This window comes from Rhinoderma darwinii, chromosome 7 (assembly GCF_050947455.1).
Source record: "Rhinoderma darwinii isolate aRhiDar2 chromosome 7, aRhiDar2.hap1, whole genome shotgun sequence".
Lineage (NCBI taxonomy): Eukaryota > Metazoa > Chordata > Amphibia > Anura > Rhinodermatidae > Rhinoderma > Rhinoderma darwinii.
Window position 1 is genome coordinate 139,481,077 of NC_134693.1, and position 19,530 is coordinate 139,500,606.

Below are 19,530 nucleotides of genomic sequence, written 5' to 3' on the forward strand. Positions count from 1 at the left end.
ATGTCTAACCATCCAATATGATATCTATCCCAGGATTCTCCCACCAACAAGCTGCTGTACGCCAAGGAAATCCCCGAATACAGGAAGATTGTGCAGAAATATTACCGACAGATCAAGGAGATGAGTCCTTTAAGCGAGCAGGAGATGAACGCCCATCTCGCCGAGGAGTCGCGGGTAAGAGAACGTTCCTTACCAGTCATAGGGTAAGTTCAGGACGGGCGGATACGCTGTGTAAAAGCACACAGCGTATCCGTCCTGGGCAGTGCCGGGAATTCCAGCCGAAAACCCACACCAAAATGTGGTACAGTTCTTCAGCCGGGACGTCCGCTGTGGAAAACTGCACACGAAGGCCGGATTCCCACGTAGCGTAAACGCTGCGGAATTTCCACAACGGAATGGTGTGCGGAAATTCCGTAGCGTTTTCAGTAGCAGCAAAGTGGATGAGATTTAGTACATCTCATGCCCACGCTGAGAAAAAAAACGCAGCGTAAAAGTTAATAACTTGACCTGCGGTGCAGAATTTAATACCGCAGCATGTCAATTTATGCTGCGTTCTTGCAGATTTCCGTTGCGATCCTGAATTCAATGGGGATGAATGCAAAAGCCGCAACAGAAAGCCAAGTGTTTGCGATTTTTGCGGCGTAATCGCAGTGTTTACGCCACAAAAAAATCGCAACGCCGGAAGGAAAAAAACAAAAAACATTTACCCAGAATGCTCTCCTTCCTACAGTCTGGCCTCCTGGGATGATGTTGCATCCCATGTGACCGCTGCAGCCAATCACAGGCTGAAGTCTCTCATGGCCTGCAACTTCATCCAGGGAGGCCGGAGCAGACGTTAGAGGAGGGAGGGGCTAAGTATGAACGGCTTTCCTCCGCAGCGGAATTTCCGGATGGAATGTCCTGCGGGTTCCAGGTCGGACATACTGCATGATTTTTACGCAGCCTATCTGTCCTGTGGAAACGCGGCCTTGAAAAAAACAAAACATTTTAGACTTACGTAGCCATGATGACACGTCCCACTGCAGCCCGACCTCCTGGAATGACGTTTGTGATTGGCAGCAGCGGTCACATGGGATGAAACCACGCTGCAGGTCAATTTATGAGCAGGTTTTCCGCTTATTTTTACGCAACGTGTGGATGAGATTTGCTGCTACTGTTTAATGCTGCAGATTTTTTTGCAACAAAATCTGTTGCAGGAAATTCTGCAGTATTTACGCTACGTGTGAACTTACCCTTGGGGGTTACGGTTCATGAAGCAATACGAGACATCGAGTGGTCTCCTCATGGCGGCTGTGTAGGATGACCCTCATCTTGTAACCTGTGTTTTCATCTTCTCTCCATTTATCGTAGAAATACCAGAATAAATTCAACACCAACGTGGCGTTGGCTGAAATCTACAAGTACGCCAAGAAATACCGCACCCAGGTAAGGCGGCTTCCCCTGAAACCTCATAAAACGCGACACCTCCGCAAGGTGGCCACGGGTCTAACCGGTTTGTACCTTCTTACCCCACAGATAGTCGATGCCCTAGAAGCAAATCCCATCACCAAACGTGGGCAGCTGCAGCACAAATTCGAGCAAGTCATTGTTCTAATGGAAGACGATATCTACACTTGTAGTAGTGAAGCATAGACGGGTCAGTATGGACGCCCCTTCACCTGGAGGGGGTCTAGGAAGAAAGTCCTTGTTGCAGAATCCTTGGTGGTGGAGCCTCCAGTCAGAATTCACTACCTCCAAGATGGCCGATATCAATGACCCTCAAGTTGTCCACTGGACTCTATGGACAGCAGACAGAGGTCCTCAAAAGGGTCATCTGGTCAACCACATAACAGAAATGGACAATGTCTTGGCCACACGAGGACAATCCCGGGCCATCAGTTGAACAAGAAGTGTTGAGCTCCTTTCATTGGCTTGAGCCGTCCTCTGGCCACTGCCAGTCCCAAAATACTTTATTTTTTGGTTTCACATTCTTAGGGTATGTTCACACGGCGGGGCTCCGTAACGGCTGAAATTACGGGGATGTTTCAGCCTGAAAACATCCCCGTAATTTCAGCCGTACCGGCATGTGCAGGCGCTTGAACGCCGCGTCAATTACGGCCGTAATTAGCGCTGCTATTCATTGGAGTCAATGAATAGCGACTCCAATTACGGCCAAAGAAGTGACAGGTCACTTCTTCTACGCGGGCGTCTATATACGCGCCGTCATTTGACAGCGGCGCGTAAATATACGCCTCGTGTGAACAGACAAACGTCTGCCCATTGCTTTCAATGGGCAGATGTTTGTCAGCGCTATTGAGGCGCTATTTTCAGACGTAATTCGGGGCAAAAACGCCCGAATTACGTCCGTAAATAGGCCGTGTGAACATACCCTTACTGACTTGGAAAGACTTTTGTTGTCCTCTCCAACAAGGTCTGCGAAACGCGACAGCACTGCCAGGGCACAACCACTGGAGTTAGGAGTTCCCTCCACAGCAGAACTGGGAACGTCTGACCTTGGGTTATATACACACACACACACGTATCGGCGAGTGCCTTAGTCATAGATCTCAGGATATTTTAAAGGGAGTGTAGGGATCGCCCAGATCTAGCGACGTGGTGCAACACTCTGCAGGAAACACGTGGCGCACCTGAGCCGGTCATTGTGCACTCAAATACATTCCAGAAACTTCTAATAGGGAGGGGGGGGGGGGGGTAGTAGGATTTCATTTGCATCATTGGAAACGGAGGCTGGACAGACATTTAGTAGGTTCATGCACATTTCTATATAAGATCAGACACTTTCACCTTCATCGTCCCCCACAGGATCACTAGAAGGAACAGACTACTGGCTTTTGGTCCTTGCAAGGTTCGAGACCTGCAAAACTTGGAGCACACATCTGCCGGCTTCCAACGTACCGCGTTATAGATCTGGTCCACGACCGCAACGTATACAATCAATATAGCGTATCACTTAGAGGGTGGGATTTCTGTGCAAGAACAATCCATGACGAGGTCACTGGTAACCCACCATCATGAACCACTCCAACCCAAAAAAAAATAAAAATATATATATATATATTAGAGCCAAGTACTAAATGCTGCAAATCTGCTGAGCAGAGAGATGAACCAGCACCATTGACCCCCCCCCCCCCCAGCCATTGCATGGAGACGCAGCATATCAATCAGTTGTCTGCAGCCGCCATACGGGACCCTGGTTGGCAAGTAAAGTAGGGCCCCCACTGCTATTTTACTTAAATGCTCCATCCCGACCACCACTCTTCATAGAGTAAGTTATGGCAGACCAGTCTGAAATTCAGACTTTAACCCTTTAATGCCTCGTGGCGGAGGCCCCTGCAGCGGAGGCGATTATGCACACTGTATGTAGATGTATATAAAGCAAGATCCTGTTTATGTATTAAAGTTCTATGGTGACTGTTCTTTGTAATAAAATATTTAAAGTCTGAGATTCCGTTCCAATTTGAGCCTTCGCTGTCGCCATTATCTTCCAATAAGTGTCATCTACTCAAGTCACATCCAGAGCTGCAGTCACATTTTGACCATTAATCCTCTCACTACCAAGACTCACATCATCCCGCCATCCGTATACGATATACAGTAACGTTGGGCAGAATTAGCGCAAGATAAGATTTCTCCCCTTTGAAGCCATCACCATGGTGCTGCCGATAGACCTATAAATGCTACATCTCCCACAAGGTAAAATATACATTCATTGTTGTCAGGCTGCTGGTTCACTGTCTGCAGAAAGCCAGCAAGATTGTACTCCAGTTACATCCAGAGCTGCATTTGAGACAAAGTGCAACAATTGATTGCACAACCCTACATCAGGCGTGCAAGGAAACATCAAGGACAGGGGTCCCAAACAACCACAACCAGGACAAACACACATTTTATTAACACTTTATTCAGGATAAGTTAAAGTCACATTTACACAAGTTAAAACCCATCTGTTGCCCCCGACCAGGTCACTTCTTCCCCTTCTTGCTGCTTCTGGCTGTAGTTTTCTCAGTCTCTTTAGCCTTGGCAGACTCTGCCTTCTTGGCCGGTTCCTTCTTGGGTTTTGCACCTTCCTCCGCAGCTTTGGACTTTGGTTTCTTAGCAGGTGCCGGGGCCTTCGCCGTCTTCTCCGGTGCCTCTTTCTTTGGTTTGGCCATCTTGGGCTTCATGTAACACAAATAATTAACCAATTCATGCAAAAAAAATAAAAATCACGTGCAAGATGTATAGCAAAACGATGGGCTGCGCTCCTAGACAGGAGTGTTCAGGGGCTATGAGTGGGGACGGATATCCCGCAATAAAGTAGAACAGAAAAGCCCCAGCACTCTACAGGTTATTCTATTATGTGCAAGATGGGCAGCAATTCTGGGGGCACTGATCATTGAGGACATTCCCCTGTGCCACACCATCCCCACCCAACAGGTATTTCACCACCATGTCATGAGCTTCGTCTTCCTCTGGGCAGCTCAGACATTCGGTGGAGTTTGGATCTTCTTGGAGACAGTCAGTGACGACATGTAGAACGCAGCGACTTACATATATCAGTGACGTCCAACTGCTGCAGGACTACGACTCCAACCATGGGGCAGGCTGGGAGTTGTGGTTTTGCAACAACTGGAGATCTCCAGCATTTTACTCATTGACAAGCTGCAAAGATCACACAATAGGGGAGAATTAGATGTTCTCACCTCAGCGGGAGTCTTTTCCTTCTTCTCTGTTACTTTGGCCTCCTCCGTCTTCTCATCTGTTTTAAAAAGAACAAGTCATGTAAAAAAAAAAAAAAGTGGTAACCGGGTCTAGCGGCGGCCGTCAGCAGCGGACCAGAGTAACGCAGCTCTATACAGACCAAGAGCAGAGCCGGACCAGTAGTGAAGGCCCAACACCATGTTACCCAGTCTTCTATGCCAACAGGGGGGGGGGGGGATATATTGGGCATGCCTAAACTTTCTCCTGGAAGGTATGAGGGGGGGGGGGGGGGGCGCAATATGACACTAAAGTATTACCCAAGTACCTTGAGATTCCTCTTTTTCAGCCTCTGGTTTCTTGGAGACCTTCTTGGCCACCTTCTTGGTGGCCTTTTCCTTGGTCTCCTTTGATTGCACATTAGGATCGGCATTCTCCGATATTTTACTGTCACTTCCCTCTTTAGATTTGGTGCCAGGCTTCGCAAGCTGTTGAGAAAAGAATAACCCCCAGTCAGGGACAGATGACCCCCGTGCAAAAAATTGGGGCCCCCCCCTTCTACCAGCATATCTCAATTAATGACTTAAAATATTTTTGCATGAAAACAGGTGGATAGACAAAATCCCTGGTGGGCTAGTGCAGCGAGGATTAACTCCTTGTGTAGTGGTTAACTAGCAGAAGGGGGGGCAAGAGAAGATACTTCTTAAAAAACGCTAGTGGGTCTACTCGCCCGGGCCCCTGTGTAGCTATGGCCTCCCCTGCCCCCAGAGGCTCAGAGCAAGGTGGGTTTAAAAAAAAACAAAAAATCATGGACCAGCACCAAAGATCCTTCCACCACTGCAGTGGGATACGGCCATGAATCCTAAGTATTTACATGGGCATCTTGACCCAAACTAGAAGACGGCTCATTTTCAGAGGATTACCTTGAATCGGCCGGTGGCCCCTGTCGCGCTGGAGTTGGCAGGCCGGACGAGGATCCCCTTCTCAATCCCCTTGTTCAAAGCCGATCTCAGTAGGAACTTCAGCCTCACCGGGTCCACAGTGGGATGCGCCGCCAGGATGTGAGCGCGGATGGCCGGCACAGACGTCCCCTTCCTCTCAGAGCTCTTCTTTAGGACTTCCACCACCATGGAGAGGGTCGGGGGGTGGCCCAGGGACTTCATCTTCACCACCTTGGGCTTTGCTTTAGTTTTCTCTGCAGATGTTTTATGACATTAACAAAAGAAGTCACCACAAGAAATAAGAAGCAGTCGGTACTTTATTCATTAGAGACCCCGTGTTTTCAGTATAGGGATTATTCCTTCTATTACCTCCATTTTTTTTATCCAGCCAGTCTGTTGGGCGACATGATCCAATGGTAACCGCCTGGGAATTCAACATGGTCACCATTTTCTGGCATGACCTTCTACCAGCTGCCAATAATTTTGAATCCGTGCCATGATGCCACTCCCGGCTGAGATTTGCCCCCTCTGTACCTCTTTATACCATCCCTGGCTTGGCATCACCACATCATTTATGTGAGCCATAGGCGCCTGCATAATGTGCTGTGGATCTGCATTGCTCATCAGAAGAGGATCTTGGGAGCTATAGTAAGAGCATTGCAACCAGACGAGGGACGGACTACTCTAAGAAGAAGCTCGTAACCCAAAAAATAAAAATAATGAACCTGCCACAGGTAAAGTAAGTAACGCTGTGGCGGGGGAGTTAATGCAATCATTGAATTACACCATATAATAACCAATTGGGGGAGGGGATTATAAGCGACCAGCACGCTTCTTTATACAATTCTAGAGCCAATAATTTAAAGGGTCCTGTCACATTATAGATGATCTCTTGAGTCACAGGTCCAACTGTGGAGACCCCCAGCAAACTGCGGATTTTCCTTGGGACATTTGCAGCCAACGGCTTGTTACCCCTGCAGTGGCCTCTGCAGGCAAGATGTAGTATTACACGCAGAAATTCAAGTGAACATAAGTCATGGACAAACCCGGTTCCCGATTTAGCATAGCATTTGTTTTTATTAACCCCTTAATTGCCAAGCTATTTTTAGGTTTATCGTCGCATTCAACTAGAACTTCATTTTTGCATCGGCCATAGCTGTACAAGGCATTTTTTTTTTTTTTTACAGGATAAGTTGTATTTTTTAATAGCACCATTTCAGGGTACGTATAATTTATGGATTAACTTTTTTTTGGGGGGGGGGGTAGAGCATAAAAAAAAAAATATATAAAAATTGCACCACACTTTTGCATCCTAAATTTACCGTGTGATTTAAAAAAAAAAAAAAAAAAAAAAAAATCATTCAGCGGGTCGTTACAATCATGGCGATTCCATATTTATATAGTTTGTTTTACACCGTAAAAAACTCGCCATATCAATTTTTTTGCCGATGCATTTAACTTTATTTTTTGTGGCATTCGCCTTGCGGGTTAAATAATGTGATAACTATAGGTTGGGGTCGTTACGGACACAGATATCAAATCAGTAGTTTTTTCATAAAAGCATTTAAGGGGAAAAAAATAAACATTTTTTTACTTCAGATTTTTATTTAATTATAAACTAACTTTTATTTTAGTCCCACTCGGGGACTTTACTGTGCGATCTGATCACTTTTATAATACACTGCAACGCTTCTGGCATGGCCTAACAGGCATCAACTAGAGGCAGACCTGGTGGCCTTTATTAGGCCCCCCGCCACCATGGAAGCCACCAGCACCCTGAGATCACATCACAGGGTGCCAGTGGGGTGAGGGGGGCCCCACTCCCTCTATAACCACTCAGATGCAGCATTCACAATGGAGCGCTGCATCTGAGGGGTTAAACAGGCAGGATGGATATAGATAGATATCTATCCCAGCCACCCAAGCAGGTCTGTTCCCAATCCTCAGCTACCTCCAGTATTCACCTGCTCCTGGCAGGGTTTATTTATTCTGATGCAGCACCCGAAAAACACCTTATGGGCAGTCACTAACAGGTTAAACGCAATGCCCTTCCATTGTACATTGCAGCAGCTTCTCAGCGCAGAAACAAAAACCTGTAGCAAATCTACAAAGCGTGAACTTTGCATCAGGACCCAGGAGCTTTTACATTGCACTTAATCAGTCAGTATTCACCATATACAGATGTAGCCATCTTTATCTTGGCTCTTAACACATTAAATACAGCGTCAAGAAAGTGGAACTTTACTTCTCAATGACATCACATTGCAGCAAGTTACCAGAGCCAAGATAAACTTGGCTACATCTGTACTCCACAATTACCAGTGTGATATTACATTAGAACTCCACATTATCCCTCCTTTTTCTCTTTACCTGCAGAGGCGCCTTGGTTTTCCTTCTCTACAGCAGGTGCAGCAGCCACTTTCTTAGGTGCCATGATCCTTCCTACACAAGAGTCCACTGATCTCCCTCCCCTGCCGCCTGTGCGGCTTATATACACCTGTCAATCTCTCCCAATCATCCCTGATGACGATCTGCGCTGCACCTGCCGCTCATTTCATCACATCAAAATTTCCTGACCTTTTTGCACAGCACCAAAAAGGTGTCCTGTGCCTTTAAGGGGCTAGAGTTCCTCAGCTTTGTTGCAGGACACATGTGAAACTATGTGAACCCCCAGGAATCATTAGGGCTGGAGTCTCACATTGCGGACGCATCGCCACCGAGGGGCCACCAGTGTGGTTTCAATTTGGAGGTTGGTAAAACCGCGTCCATCAAGGATATATTCACACCGCGTGTGGCGCAGTTTTGTGTTGCAGTGATTGGTCACCCGGTTTTCCTAGGTGAAATATACAAGATAAATGTGTTTTTATAAAACGCGCAGCCAATTACCGCATCGCAAAACCGGGGTAAAGCCCCATGCGTTTCCATTGTTCTGCAGCCAGCACCGGTGCAGCGCTTTAAAACCACAAAACCGCGACAACTTGCCGTAAAACTGTTGTGCGGTTCTCAACTGTGCGACAACAACCGTAGCCCAATCGCACAATATGAAGAGACCCTAAAGGCTTATTCACACGAACGTAGGAGACGTCCGTGTGACGCCCGTTAAAATAATGGCCGTCACGCGGACGCATGTATTTCAATGGGGCCGTTGTTTCAATAGACCGTGTGAAGAGTCCGTTGAAAAATAGAACATGTCCAATTTTCTACCGTTTTCACGGATCACTCCATAGACTCAAGTCTATGGGGATGCGTGAAAATGGGACCCGCACGGGGGCACCTCGGACGTGAAAAACTGCAGTTTTTTCAATGGAAGGCGGAGGTGTTTTTTTCCCGCGAGCGTAAAAACCGTCTCGCAGTAAAAAGAAGCGACCTGCCCTATCTTCAGGCGTTTACGTCTCTGACCTCCCATTGACATCAATAGGAGGCAGAGAAAGCGTACTTCGCTGCGTTTTTGCCCGTGGCGCTCAATGGGTGCGAGCGAAAAACTCTGCGAAAATTACAGGCAAACGGCGTGCAGGCAGATGAAAATCTGTCTCAAAATTCCAAACGGAATTTTGAGGCAGAATTTTCTGCCTGCAAAAAACTCTGTGTGAACAGGGCCTAATTGTAGTGCACACCAGGTTGCTAGGAGAGGGAAGGTCCGATACTCCATGTTTGATTCGTGTTCATTACTTATTGCAGATAAATATGTGAATAAAGAATATAAACCCCGGCCGCACCAGCGTTAACTCATTAGGTGTGCAACATATGTCAGATAGAGGCGGGTCCCACCTAATCCCCCGTTCTACTGCTCTGTGTTCCGGCTAATGCGTGTGATTTCCGACCATGAAGAAGAAAACAGCGTAGCTCGCTGATCTGCGCTGTTTCCGTAACTCCCATAGTAGTGAATGGCGTAGTGAATGGCAGTAACGGAAGGAGTGTAGCTCGCTGATCTGCGCTGTTTCCGTAACTCCCATAGTAGTGAATGGCAGTAACGGAAGGAGTGTAGCTCGCTGATCTGCGCTGTTTCCGTAACTCCCATAGTAGTGAATGGCAGTAACGGAAGGAGTGTAGCTCGCTGAGCTGCGCTGTTTCTGTAACTACCATTCAGTTCTATGGGACTTACGGAAACCGCTTCAGCTGAAACACTGAGCGGTAGAGCGGGGGTTTAGTGGGCCCCGTTCTAGAGATAGGTGCGGGTACCAGAGGTGGGACCCGCATCTATCTGACATTAGGGACATATCCTGTGGACGTGTCATAATTGTCCCTGATGGGATAACCACTTTAAGGTACAGAACGCCTTTAACATATTTGCTGCATTTTGCTGACACTTCGTGTGCAATGAAATATCTCATGTTTTCCATATAATACACCCGAGACATTCAGATTCTGCTTGTGAAGTCCTGCTGCGGTTTTACCTCATCCATTATACGCACAACCTCTCCTAACCTACCCCCTGGCAGTATATAGCAGCCTCACCTTGTGGCACTGTGTGTTTTGAAACCATATAACACTGTGGTGGCAGTGTATGGTACTTTTATGTAAGTACTGCTTGGTACTATGGCACTGTATGGTGGTATTATATGGGCACTGTATGGTGGTATTATGTGAGCACTGTATGGTGGTATTATATGGGCACTGTATGGTGGTATTATGTGAGCACTGTATGGTGGTATTATGTGAACACTGTATGGTGCTGTTATATGGGCACTGTATGGTGGTGTTATATGGGCACTGTATGGTGGTGTTATATGGGCACTGTATGGTGGTGTTATATGGGCACTGTATTGTGGTGTTATATGGGCACTGTATGGTGCTGTTATATGGGCACTGTATAGTAGTGTTATATGGGCACTGTATAGTAGTGTTATATGGGCACTGTATGATGCTGTTATATGGGCACTGTATGGTGCTGTTATATGGGCACTGTATGGTGCTGTTATATTTATGGTGCTGTTATATGGGCACTGTATGGTGCTGTTATATGGGCACTGTATGGTGCTGTTATATGGGCACTGTATGGTAGTGTTATATGGGCACTGTATTGTGCTGTTATATGGGCACTGCATGGTAGTGTTATATGGGCACTGTATGGTAGTGTTATATGGGCACTGTATGGCAGTTATGTGAGCACTGTATGGCAGTGTTATGTGGGCACTGTATGGCAGTGTTATATGGGCACTGTATAGTAGTGTAATATGGTACTGTTATGTGGCACTATTTGGTGGTATTTAGACACTATAAAGCACTCTTATGTGTTCACTGTATACATAGGCGTAATTAACAGGGTATCAGGCACAGCAGCTGCTATGGGGCCCGACAACTATTCGGGTCTAGTTCCACTCAGAGACAAGTTGCAGTAATTATGGATAATGTAAAACTGAATGGGGCCCCTATTACTGGTTATGCCCCCGCTGCGTGTATTATCCTTGTCCTGTGACATCATAGTTTGTTGATGGTTTGTTTTTTGCTGTGATGTCCGCGTGCAGGGTGACATTTTGGGCTGCATTATTCCTGTGCTCTGACATCATTGTGAGTCTTATCCCTGTACTGTGATATTACTCTATACATTATTCTCATATGCTATGACATCACTGTGTGCATTATCCTTATACTGTGACATCACTGTGTGCATCATCCCTTTATGGTGACATCATACAGTTTATGAATGATTCCTGTGCTGTAACTTCATTGGGTTGATTATCTCTTTACGGTGACATCTCTGTATTATCCCTGCGTTACAAAAAGACACATGGCCCACAACAACCATACGATTTACATGTTCTGACCATGCTGCAAAGTGGTCATTGAGGAGAGGGGCCCCTCTCTTTGTTTTGCTATGGGGCCCCATGGTTTCTTGTTACGCTTATGACTGTATGTCACTGTTATATGGCACTGTTTGGTCTCTATATGGTACTAGTATGTGGGTTCTGCATTGTATTATATGGCACAGTCTGTCAGTATTATTTATGTACAATATGGTACTATTATGTAGGCGCTATTTGTACTAGTATGTGGGAGCTGCATTATATTGATATTTGGCACTGTATGGCGGCATTATTTAGATACAATATGGTACAATTATGTAGGCACCATATGATACTAGTATGTGAATGCTGCATAGCAGTGCTATATGGCACTGTATACTAATATCATTTAGGCACAGCATGGCACTAGTAGGCGCTGTTGTACTAGTATGTGGATGCTGCATGGCAGTGTTATATGGCACTGCGTACTGATATTATTTACGTACACTAAGGTGCTATTATATGGGCACGGTATGCAGGGGTGTAGCTAGGGGGGGCAGGCAGGGCATGTGCCCCGGGCGCAAGGGAAGGGGGGGCGCCGAAGAGTAGCTGATCGCTGCTGACAGGCGCCCCGTATGTCGGACACCTGCAGCAGCTTAGGAAGAGCCAGGAAATTAGGGCGTTCTGACTGGGGTCTGTGACGGCCAGGGAGTGGACCAATACAGTCACCTTACCTGTCACCTGACCTCACGTCAGTGATATGAGGTCAGATGACTCAGGTCAGTGGACAGGTCCACTCCCGTGCTGCAAGGAGACATAGTGAGTGTCTGTCTGTCTGTGTGTAGTGTGAATACAGTGTGTGTCTCTGTGTTTGTATGTGTATATGTTACAGTGTGTGTGTGTCTCTGTCTGTCTGTGTCTCTGCATGTGTTTTGTCTCTTATATCTACTACATTATCTGTAATCAGGGAGTTATCACTGTGTGTTATCTGTGGTGTTACATAGGACTGCAGGTAACATCTACTACATTATCTGTGCTCAGAGAGTTATCACTGTGTGTTATCTGTGGTGTTACATAGGACTGCAGGTAACATCTACTACATTATCTGTACTCAGAGAGTTATCACTGTGTTATCTGTGGTGTTACATAGGACTGCAGGTAACATCTACTACATTATCTGTACTCAGAGAGTTATCACTGTGTTATCTGTGGTGTTACATAGGACTGCAGGTAACATCTACTACATTATCTGTACTCAGAGAGTTATCACTGTGTTATCTGTGGTGTTACATAGGACTGCAGGTAACATCTATTACATTATCTGTACTCAGAGAGTTATCACTGTGTTATCTGTGGTGTTACATAGGACTGCAGGTAACATCTACTACATTATCTGTACTCAGAGAGTTATCACTGTGTTATCTGTGGTGTTACATAGGACTGCAGGTTACATCTACTACATTATCTGTGCTGTGTACATATGTGCCTGTGTGGGTATATTTGGGTCTGTTTGTGAATGTGTCTTTGTGCTTGTATATTTGTGCCTTTTATGTATTTGTATATGTTCCTGTCTGTGTATTATCTGTGTGTGTGTGTGTGTGTGTGTGTGTGTGTATGTGTCTGTACGTCTATATATTTACCTGTATGTATGTATTCCAGATGTGTGTATGTATATTTGCCTGTATGTCTAAATATCTGTCTTTATGTATGTACAGTATATATGTTCCAGCGTGTCCATATATGTGGTTATGTTTTGGTTTGTGTAGGGGGCGGCAATAGAGCCCCGCACAGGGCGCCATCCAAGCTAAGGCCGGCCCTGGCTGTCACCAACCCTAGTCAGAAGGAACTCCGCCGCTGCCTGCGGCGCATGACCTCCTCGGCTCCTCCAGGCAGAGCGAAGAGTGGTAGCGGTAGGCTACCGCTCACCGGTCTGTTCACAGTGTGGCGCTAAGTACAAGGGGGGGGAGTGTGGCGCTATTTACAAGGGGGGGGGAGTGTGGCGCTATTTACAAGGGGGGGGGAGTGTGGCGCTATTTACAAGGGGGGGGGAGTGTGGCGCTATTTACAAGGGGGGGGGGAGTGTGACGCTATTTACAAGGGGGGGGGAGTGTGGCGCTATTTACAAGGGGGGGGGGAGTGTGGCGCTATTTACAAGGGGGGGGAGTGTGACGCTATTTACAAAGGGGCAGCGGGCTGTGTGTGGCGCTATCTACAGGGGGCTGTGTGTGGCGCTATCTACAGGGGGCTGTGTGTGGCGCTATCTACAGGGGGCTGTGTGTGGCGTTATCTACAGGGGGCTGTGTGTGGCGTTATCTACAGGGGGCTGTGTGTGGCGTTATCTACAGGGGGCTGTGTGTGGCCTCTTTAATTTATTTTTATGTTAATTACATTATAGAACTATATCGCTTGTAAAATGCAGAAATGCTTTACCTAGCTACGCCTCTGACGGTATTGTACTAGTATGTGGGCTCTGCATGGCAGTGTTATATGGCACTGCGTACTGATATTATTTCCGTACACTATGGTACTATTATATAGGCACGGTATGGTACTAGTGTGTGGATGCTGCATGGCAGTCTTGTATGGCGCTATTATTAAGGTACAATATGACTTTATTTTTGCCCAGTATTACTCTCTATTTGCCTCCTGCTAAAAAATTTGAAGAGGTTTCCCACATATTTTTTTTTTTTGTAGGGATCTCTACACCGACCCGACTTAAAAAATATGACTGGCCACTCACATTCCATCTTTTTAGATTGTGACTGGGACCTCCTTGGAGAAAAGTCTAAGGTATATCCAGCCATGGCTGATCTTGGATGCACAAAGCATCAAAATCTTCAATGTATTATAATATAAAATGTTACTAAGAGATCCGAGAAGTAGCCTGGGCCCCAATGCAATATCTGTACCAGGGGCCCAGCCGGCTGTCCTGTTGTGTGCAATGACCACATACTGACATTATAATATAGTAGGATAGTTATGACTCCTCTGCACTCCCCCCTTTACAATATTTCTGACCCCTCATAAACCAGAGGGCCCTTTGGGCCCTTTAGGCTCTGGCACAGAAGTACCAGAGTGGCCATAATGCCCTCTGGGCCCTTGTACAAATGAACCACTTGGTATGTATAATTATTTACCCTTGTCTCCTTTGTCGCCCCCTTGTGGTCAGCACAGGTATAACCAATCCATAAAAACATACCAAGAGACACATTTAAGCAGGAAACGTTTTATGTGGAAATTTCTTCTATAACATTGTACAGAAATAAATAACTACACCCCGGAAATATAGTATTACAGCGTTCATGATGCCACCGTTATAGCCACACAGAGTGCATACCTATACCGTGCGCGTGTACATGCCGGCGCGGGGGTATCTACGCATACACGCGCGCCTACACAATAATCTTGCAGGTACATTTCTATTTACAACTTTTGGACAGGTCCACAAATGGATGCCGCGTCTTGGCTTTTGCATTGATATCACCGAGGGCGACCTTTACCCCTTTTTGCCGTTGTCGCCTATACGGAACTTGCTGCTTATAAAAGATCAACACAATCTGCCTCCGTTCATAGAAAATCCATCTCCGAAGCATCAACCCGGAAAGCTGGCGTCCGAGGTGTCTGCATCTCCTGTAACAATGTCACTGCCAAGTGGAAATGCAAGAGGTGGCGAGTAGAAGACGCGATGTCCGTGGCCCACATTGACCTTGAATGACCTTCTCCGGCCAGTGGAAGATGCCACGGACTCACCGGCTTGCATTTCCCGGACAGTGAGACCATCAACGTCTTCAACCTTTCCAGAACAGAAACTAATAGGGTAAATGGACAACTAAGTAATCGAAGGGATTTTACATCATAGACCAAGAGGTATCTACAAATTTTTAAGGAGGGCCCAGTTGGGTTCCCATCATTTAAAGGGAACAAGACAAACAAAAGTTAGGGTTGACTGAAGGCGATCTGGGATCTACTAGCTGGACTTGAGTCCTGACTGTAAGCTCTTTGAGCAAGAATTGATTGCTCCCTATGGCGTTCCTTGCGCTCCTTGGTTCTAAGTGAACCTGGAGGGGACATCTTTTTTTTCCTAATACACCAGCCAAGCTCATAGACATCTCTCGGGGGAACCTACTCTTCCTACCAACCCATCTCCTGAGGAGGGAGCTGGTTGGTGACAGATGATGGGGTGTTCCAGGTGGCATTGACATATTTTCATGTCTTTCGATTCTGGAAGATGCCAAAGAAAACCTGAATCTAGTTGGGGTTGTGGTCGAAGAACTGGTGGTGGTAGTAGTCGTAGGGCGTTTTGCAATTTCTCTAGTGCCCCATGAAGTCTCCTTAGACGTTCTATACCAATAATTAATGCCAACAGAGGTCACCGATTTTGACCAGGTTTGAGGTGGTCTCCGGATTGTGAGGTGGTGGGATCAGGTCTGCGGGTGACGGGAACTTCAATTAAACATAGACATTTGATTTTTTTTTTTTGTTTTGTTTTTTTTACTTGCAAAGTGCCTTTTATTACAGGAGCACAGGGTCTGCCTATCCTTCACTACCGGAGCTCACCGAGAAAAAGCAGAAGACGGGAATCTGATAAAACCTTACAAAAAATATTCTTCTCTTCTGTTGCATTGCAAAAAATTAGAGGTATGAACTGGCCGGAGACTTTGCCGCCCCGGCGCATCAACCCCGGGAAGTGCCGGCGACAGGAGCGTCGCGTTGAGTCTCTCTTTTTCTTCGGAGGCGTTTTTAGTAACTAGTGGGAGGAATTCTTGGTGTATTCGGAAGACAACCCCTTCGCTGCAGTAATGGCCCCATTGCGTCGCAAAGCAATCAAGTCGGTTTCAGCAGCGAAGGGGTTCGGAGAGCTTCTTCTTCTTTATTTTTCTTGAGGAACAGATGCGTTTAATATAACGGAAGGGGAACGTTGCGTAATTCGCCGCCTTCGCAAGAAGGAGACGGCGTTGGGGTGGCGGGAGCTGTGTGAGGCAGCGGACCTGGAGACAGGCCTGGTTGAAGATCTTATGCAGGAGACACCTGGCTGGAAGACACAGAAGACGCTTCTGTTTTGGAAGTGGCAACAGAGGAGCCATCATCGTCTCCAAAGGGATTTTTGCCGCAGCACAGGGTGGTGATCATGCAGTTACGGAACTGTGGAAGAAAACCAGAGACGTTAGTGACGGTGGTGGGAGACATACGAAGAAGCTGAAGTAACGGGGCAACTAGTGCGGCTTTCGTCCCGCGTTCAGTGACTTCCTTCTTGAAAGTGAATGACATGAATGATACATGCAGGAGTGGAAATTATTTTCATCACTTTCCAATAGCTGTCATATTGGCTGTCACCCAGCTTTCCATAAACTTATGACTCAATTTTTTTTTCCTCCCTCCACCATGCTTTACAGTGCAGCCCTGTTCTTTTATGATACGGTTATGATCAGTGACTCCAAATTGGCTGCATTGTATTCTGGAGTCTAGGTAGTCTGAAATCTACTGCCCATCTCTTAAAGAAGCTAAGGTTGCTTCTTTTACTTCCATGCTTTACACTGCAGCTCTGCTTGTACAAATTGACTGCAGCGCAAGCTCAGAAGGAAGTCAGTGTATGGAGAGATTTATATTACAATAAGGACTGAATGATTATAAACTACAAGTAACTAAACCTTCTAGGGAGAAAAAGAAGATTATCATGGAACTGTCATATAGAGAGAGAGAGAGGAGCCTCGTAAGTGGGAGGGGCATTAATAAAGGAGAGGAGTCTGATTAATGATTAACCAAATTAGGGAGAATAAGGTGAAGATGAAAGCGGACTCTTCTTATCAACGTCTAAATGGACTTGTGTTTGGAAATTCTCTATGCCCCATTTTGTGATGGCCCCAGGCAGTTGCCTCATTTGTCAAACCCTTAAGTGTGGAAAGAGTCCAGAGGATCGGGAGGTCTGCGGATTGTGATGAGGATGTTTGGAAGTCGTCTGTGATGGTGTATAAGCCTCTTACCTGCTTGTTGAGCATAATGTAGATGACGGGGTTGTAGATGGCAGAACTCTTGGCAAAGAAAGCTGGCACAGTCATGAAGGTTGGGCCGAATTCAGAGCCTTGATGGGTGAAGATGAAGAACGCGACACTGGCATAGGGAACCCAACAAATCAGGAAGAAAACGACCATGATGATGACCATTTTGGTGACCTCTTTCTCGGCTTTCTGGGTTGAGGCTGATTCTTGCTGTTGGGCTGCGGCCTGTGGAGCGAGAACAAGAGTGAAGACGAACCGCAATAATGAGGCATCACCGACGAAGACCGAACGGAGACGCGCTGTGCCTCATACCTCACAGAATGTCATGTCCGCTTTATGCTCACCTCTTTCACCGTGCACACCAGGCGGCCATAGCAGAAGAAAATGACAACCAGGGGGATGAGAAAGTGAACCACGAACATGTAGATCACAAAGGACTCATTGTTGACCTCGGGCTTCAGGGTGTAGTAGTCGATTCCGCATGAGCACTGCAAACCCTCAGGGATGTATCTGGAAAATGATACCGCCGTTACAATGAGCGCCACCTGGTGGCAGAGGCATGTTAACCCCTCCCTGCTAACCCATGAATTCATCCATATTTTCTTATAATCAATTAATCTCTTTATGTATCTTAGATAATAGGATTAGATACACAGCTCAGCAGACCGTATCACACATGATAGGATTAGATACACAGATCAGCAGACCGTATCACACATTACAGATTGGATACACCAACTCAGCAGGCAGTATCACACATAATAGGCTTAGATACAGCTCAGCCGACAGTGTCACACATAATAGGATTAGATACAGGGCTCAGCAGACAGTGTCACACATGATAGGATTAGATACAGGACTCAGCAGACAGTGTCACACATGATAGGTTTAGATACACAGCTCAGCAGACCGTATCACACATGATAGGATTAGATACAGCTTCTCAGCAGACCGTATCACACATAATAGGATTAGATACAGCGGCTCAGCAGACAGTGTCACACATGATAGGATTAGATACACAGCTCAGCAGACAGTATCACACATGATAGGATTAGATACAGCGGCTCAGCAGACAGTATCACACATGATAGGATTAGATACATTAACTCAGCAGCACAGTGTCCCTGTAATTATTTTAGATTAGCGTTACATGATGGGGGTTGTAGTGCTATGTGGTCATATATGGTTCTAGACCTACCTGGACCATCCAAAGAGGGGAGGAATGGCACAAGCCAATGCCATGATCCAGGTGAACGCTACTCCCATGATGGCATGGTTCTCACCAAATCGGAAGTTGCTCATGGGCTTACAGACGACCACATATCGTTCAATGGCCAAGACCACCAGGGACCAAAGGGCAATTTCACCTGTCAGAGAGAAGAACGGAAATGAAGGAATAATCTTAGTAAACTTCTACCATAATAACCACATCGTAGTCTGTGATATTAGAGCAGAAGGTTTCAATATATATCAGTCAGCAGAATGACGTCTATTTAAAAAAAAAAAAAAAAATGGCCACTTTAGTAATACCCGAATGTGAACGATAACATATAGAACGTATCTGCTCCAAATGACCGAAATTTGGTCTAATAATCTAACATTCCCCCTCCCAGTTTCTTTAAAATCTGGCATCTTCCATTATAGGGTGCAAGCCCAACTAAAAAATCTGCCACCTACTAGACCCAGGACCACTGCCCGGACCGAAGGGTGAATGTCCAGAATAAGAACTCACCACCAAGGGTAGCAGCGAAGCCTTCAAAGTAGCAGCCGGTCGGTCCGAAGACGAAGTATCCGTGCAACGAGCTGTACATGGTGACGGTGAATCCACACAGGATCATGAAGTGATTGGCAAACGCCAAATTCAGCAGGATATAGTTTAAGGGTGTTCGGAGCTTCTTGTGCTGGACAGTGACGTACAAGGTCATGAAGTTGACTGGGAGCCCAAGAAGAATGAGCAAGAACATGTAAGCGGCCATAACGGAGTATTTCCATGGTTCTGCCAGGTAATATTGGGGGTAATCAAATGGGCTCCGTACCACCCCAGTCTTGTTGGACATAGGGATGTAAAAATTTGGGCCTTCTGTTCCGTTCATAGTGGCGGCTCTTTAATGTCCTCCCCCCAATCTAGAAAGAAAACACTTTTTTGTGTTTCTTCTGCCTCTCAGGGACACCCAAAAAAAAAGCTTGTTT

The 19,530-nt window shown here is 46.3% G+C and overlaps 3 protein-coding genes across 3 annotated transcripts in view; 1 reads left to right on the top strand and 2 right to left on the bottom strand.

Annotated features, from left to right (window-relative positions):
• PLXND1 (plexin D1) overlaps window positions 1-2,038 on the top strand; it is a 99,869-nt gene extending 97,831 nt beyond the window's left edge. The window contains exons 34-36 of the mRNA XM_075831841.1: window positions 34-174; window positions 1,351-1,425; window positions 1,516-2,038. Coding sequence (XP_075687956.1) covers window positions 34-174; window positions 1,351-1,425; window positions 1,516-1,632 — 333 coding nt within the window. The 3' untranslated portion in view covers window positions 1,633-2,038. The remainder of the gene's footprint in view (window positions 1-33; window positions 175-1,350; window positions 1,426-1,515) is intronic.
• Window positions 2,039-3,881: 1,843 nt separating this feature from the next.
• On the bottom strand, window positions 3,882-5,860 carry H1-8 (H1.8 linker histone). Its single transcript, XM_075832426.1, has 4 exons — window positions 5,601-5,860; window positions 5,006-5,165; window positions 4,683-4,738; window positions 3,882-4,157 (listed from the first exon to the last, which is right to left on the bottom strand). Exons 1-4 carry the CDS (start codon window positions 5,838-5,840, stop codon window positions 3,963-3,965), a joined length of 651 nt encoding a protein of 216 aa, XP_075688541.1. The 5' UTR covers window positions 5,841-5,860; the 3' UTR covers window positions 3,882-3,962.
• Window positions 5,861-14,551: 8,691 nt separating this feature from the next.
• Window positions 14,552-19,530, bottom strand: RHO (rhodopsin). Its single transcript, XM_075832427.1, has 5 exons — window positions 19,073-19,530; window positions 18,539-18,707; window positions 17,682-17,847; window positions 17,323-17,562; window positions 14,552-16,483 (listed from the first exon to the last, which is right to left on the bottom strand). Exons 1-5 carry the CDS (start codon window positions 19,431-19,433, stop codon window positions 16,355-16,357), a joined length of 1,065 nt encoding a protein of 354 aa, XP_075688542.1. The 5' UTR covers window positions 19,434-19,530; the 3' UTR covers window positions 14,552-16,354.

Excerpts from the sequence above, each read along its gene's own strand:
- H1-8 (XM_075832426.1), bottom strand. The coding sequence starts at position 5,840 with ATGAAGTCCCTGGGCCACCCCCCGACCCTCTCCATGGTGGTGGAAGTC. Across the intron at positions 5,166-5,600 it reads GGGCCACCGGCCGATTCAAG|CTTGCGAAGCCTGGCACCAA; the intron begins GTAATCCTCTGA and ends TTTTCTCAACAG. Across the intron at positions 4,739-5,005 it reads TGAAAAAGAGGAATCTCAAG|ATGAGAAGACGGAGGAGGCC; the intron begins GTACTTGGGTAA and ends TTTTTAAAACAG.
- RHO (XM_075832427.1), bottom strand. The coding sequence starts at position 19,433 with ATGAACGGAACAGAAGGCCCAAATTTTTACATCCCTATGTCCAACAAG. Across the intron at positions 18,708-19,072 it reads CTTCGCTGCTACCCTTGGTG|GTGAAATTGCCCTTTGGTCC; the intron begins GTGAGTTCTTAT and ends TCTCTCTGACAG. Across the intron at positions 17,563-17,681 it reads TGGTGTGCACGGTGAAAGAG|GCCGCAGCCCAACAGCAAGA; the intron begins GTGAGCATAAAG and ends CTCGCTCCACAG.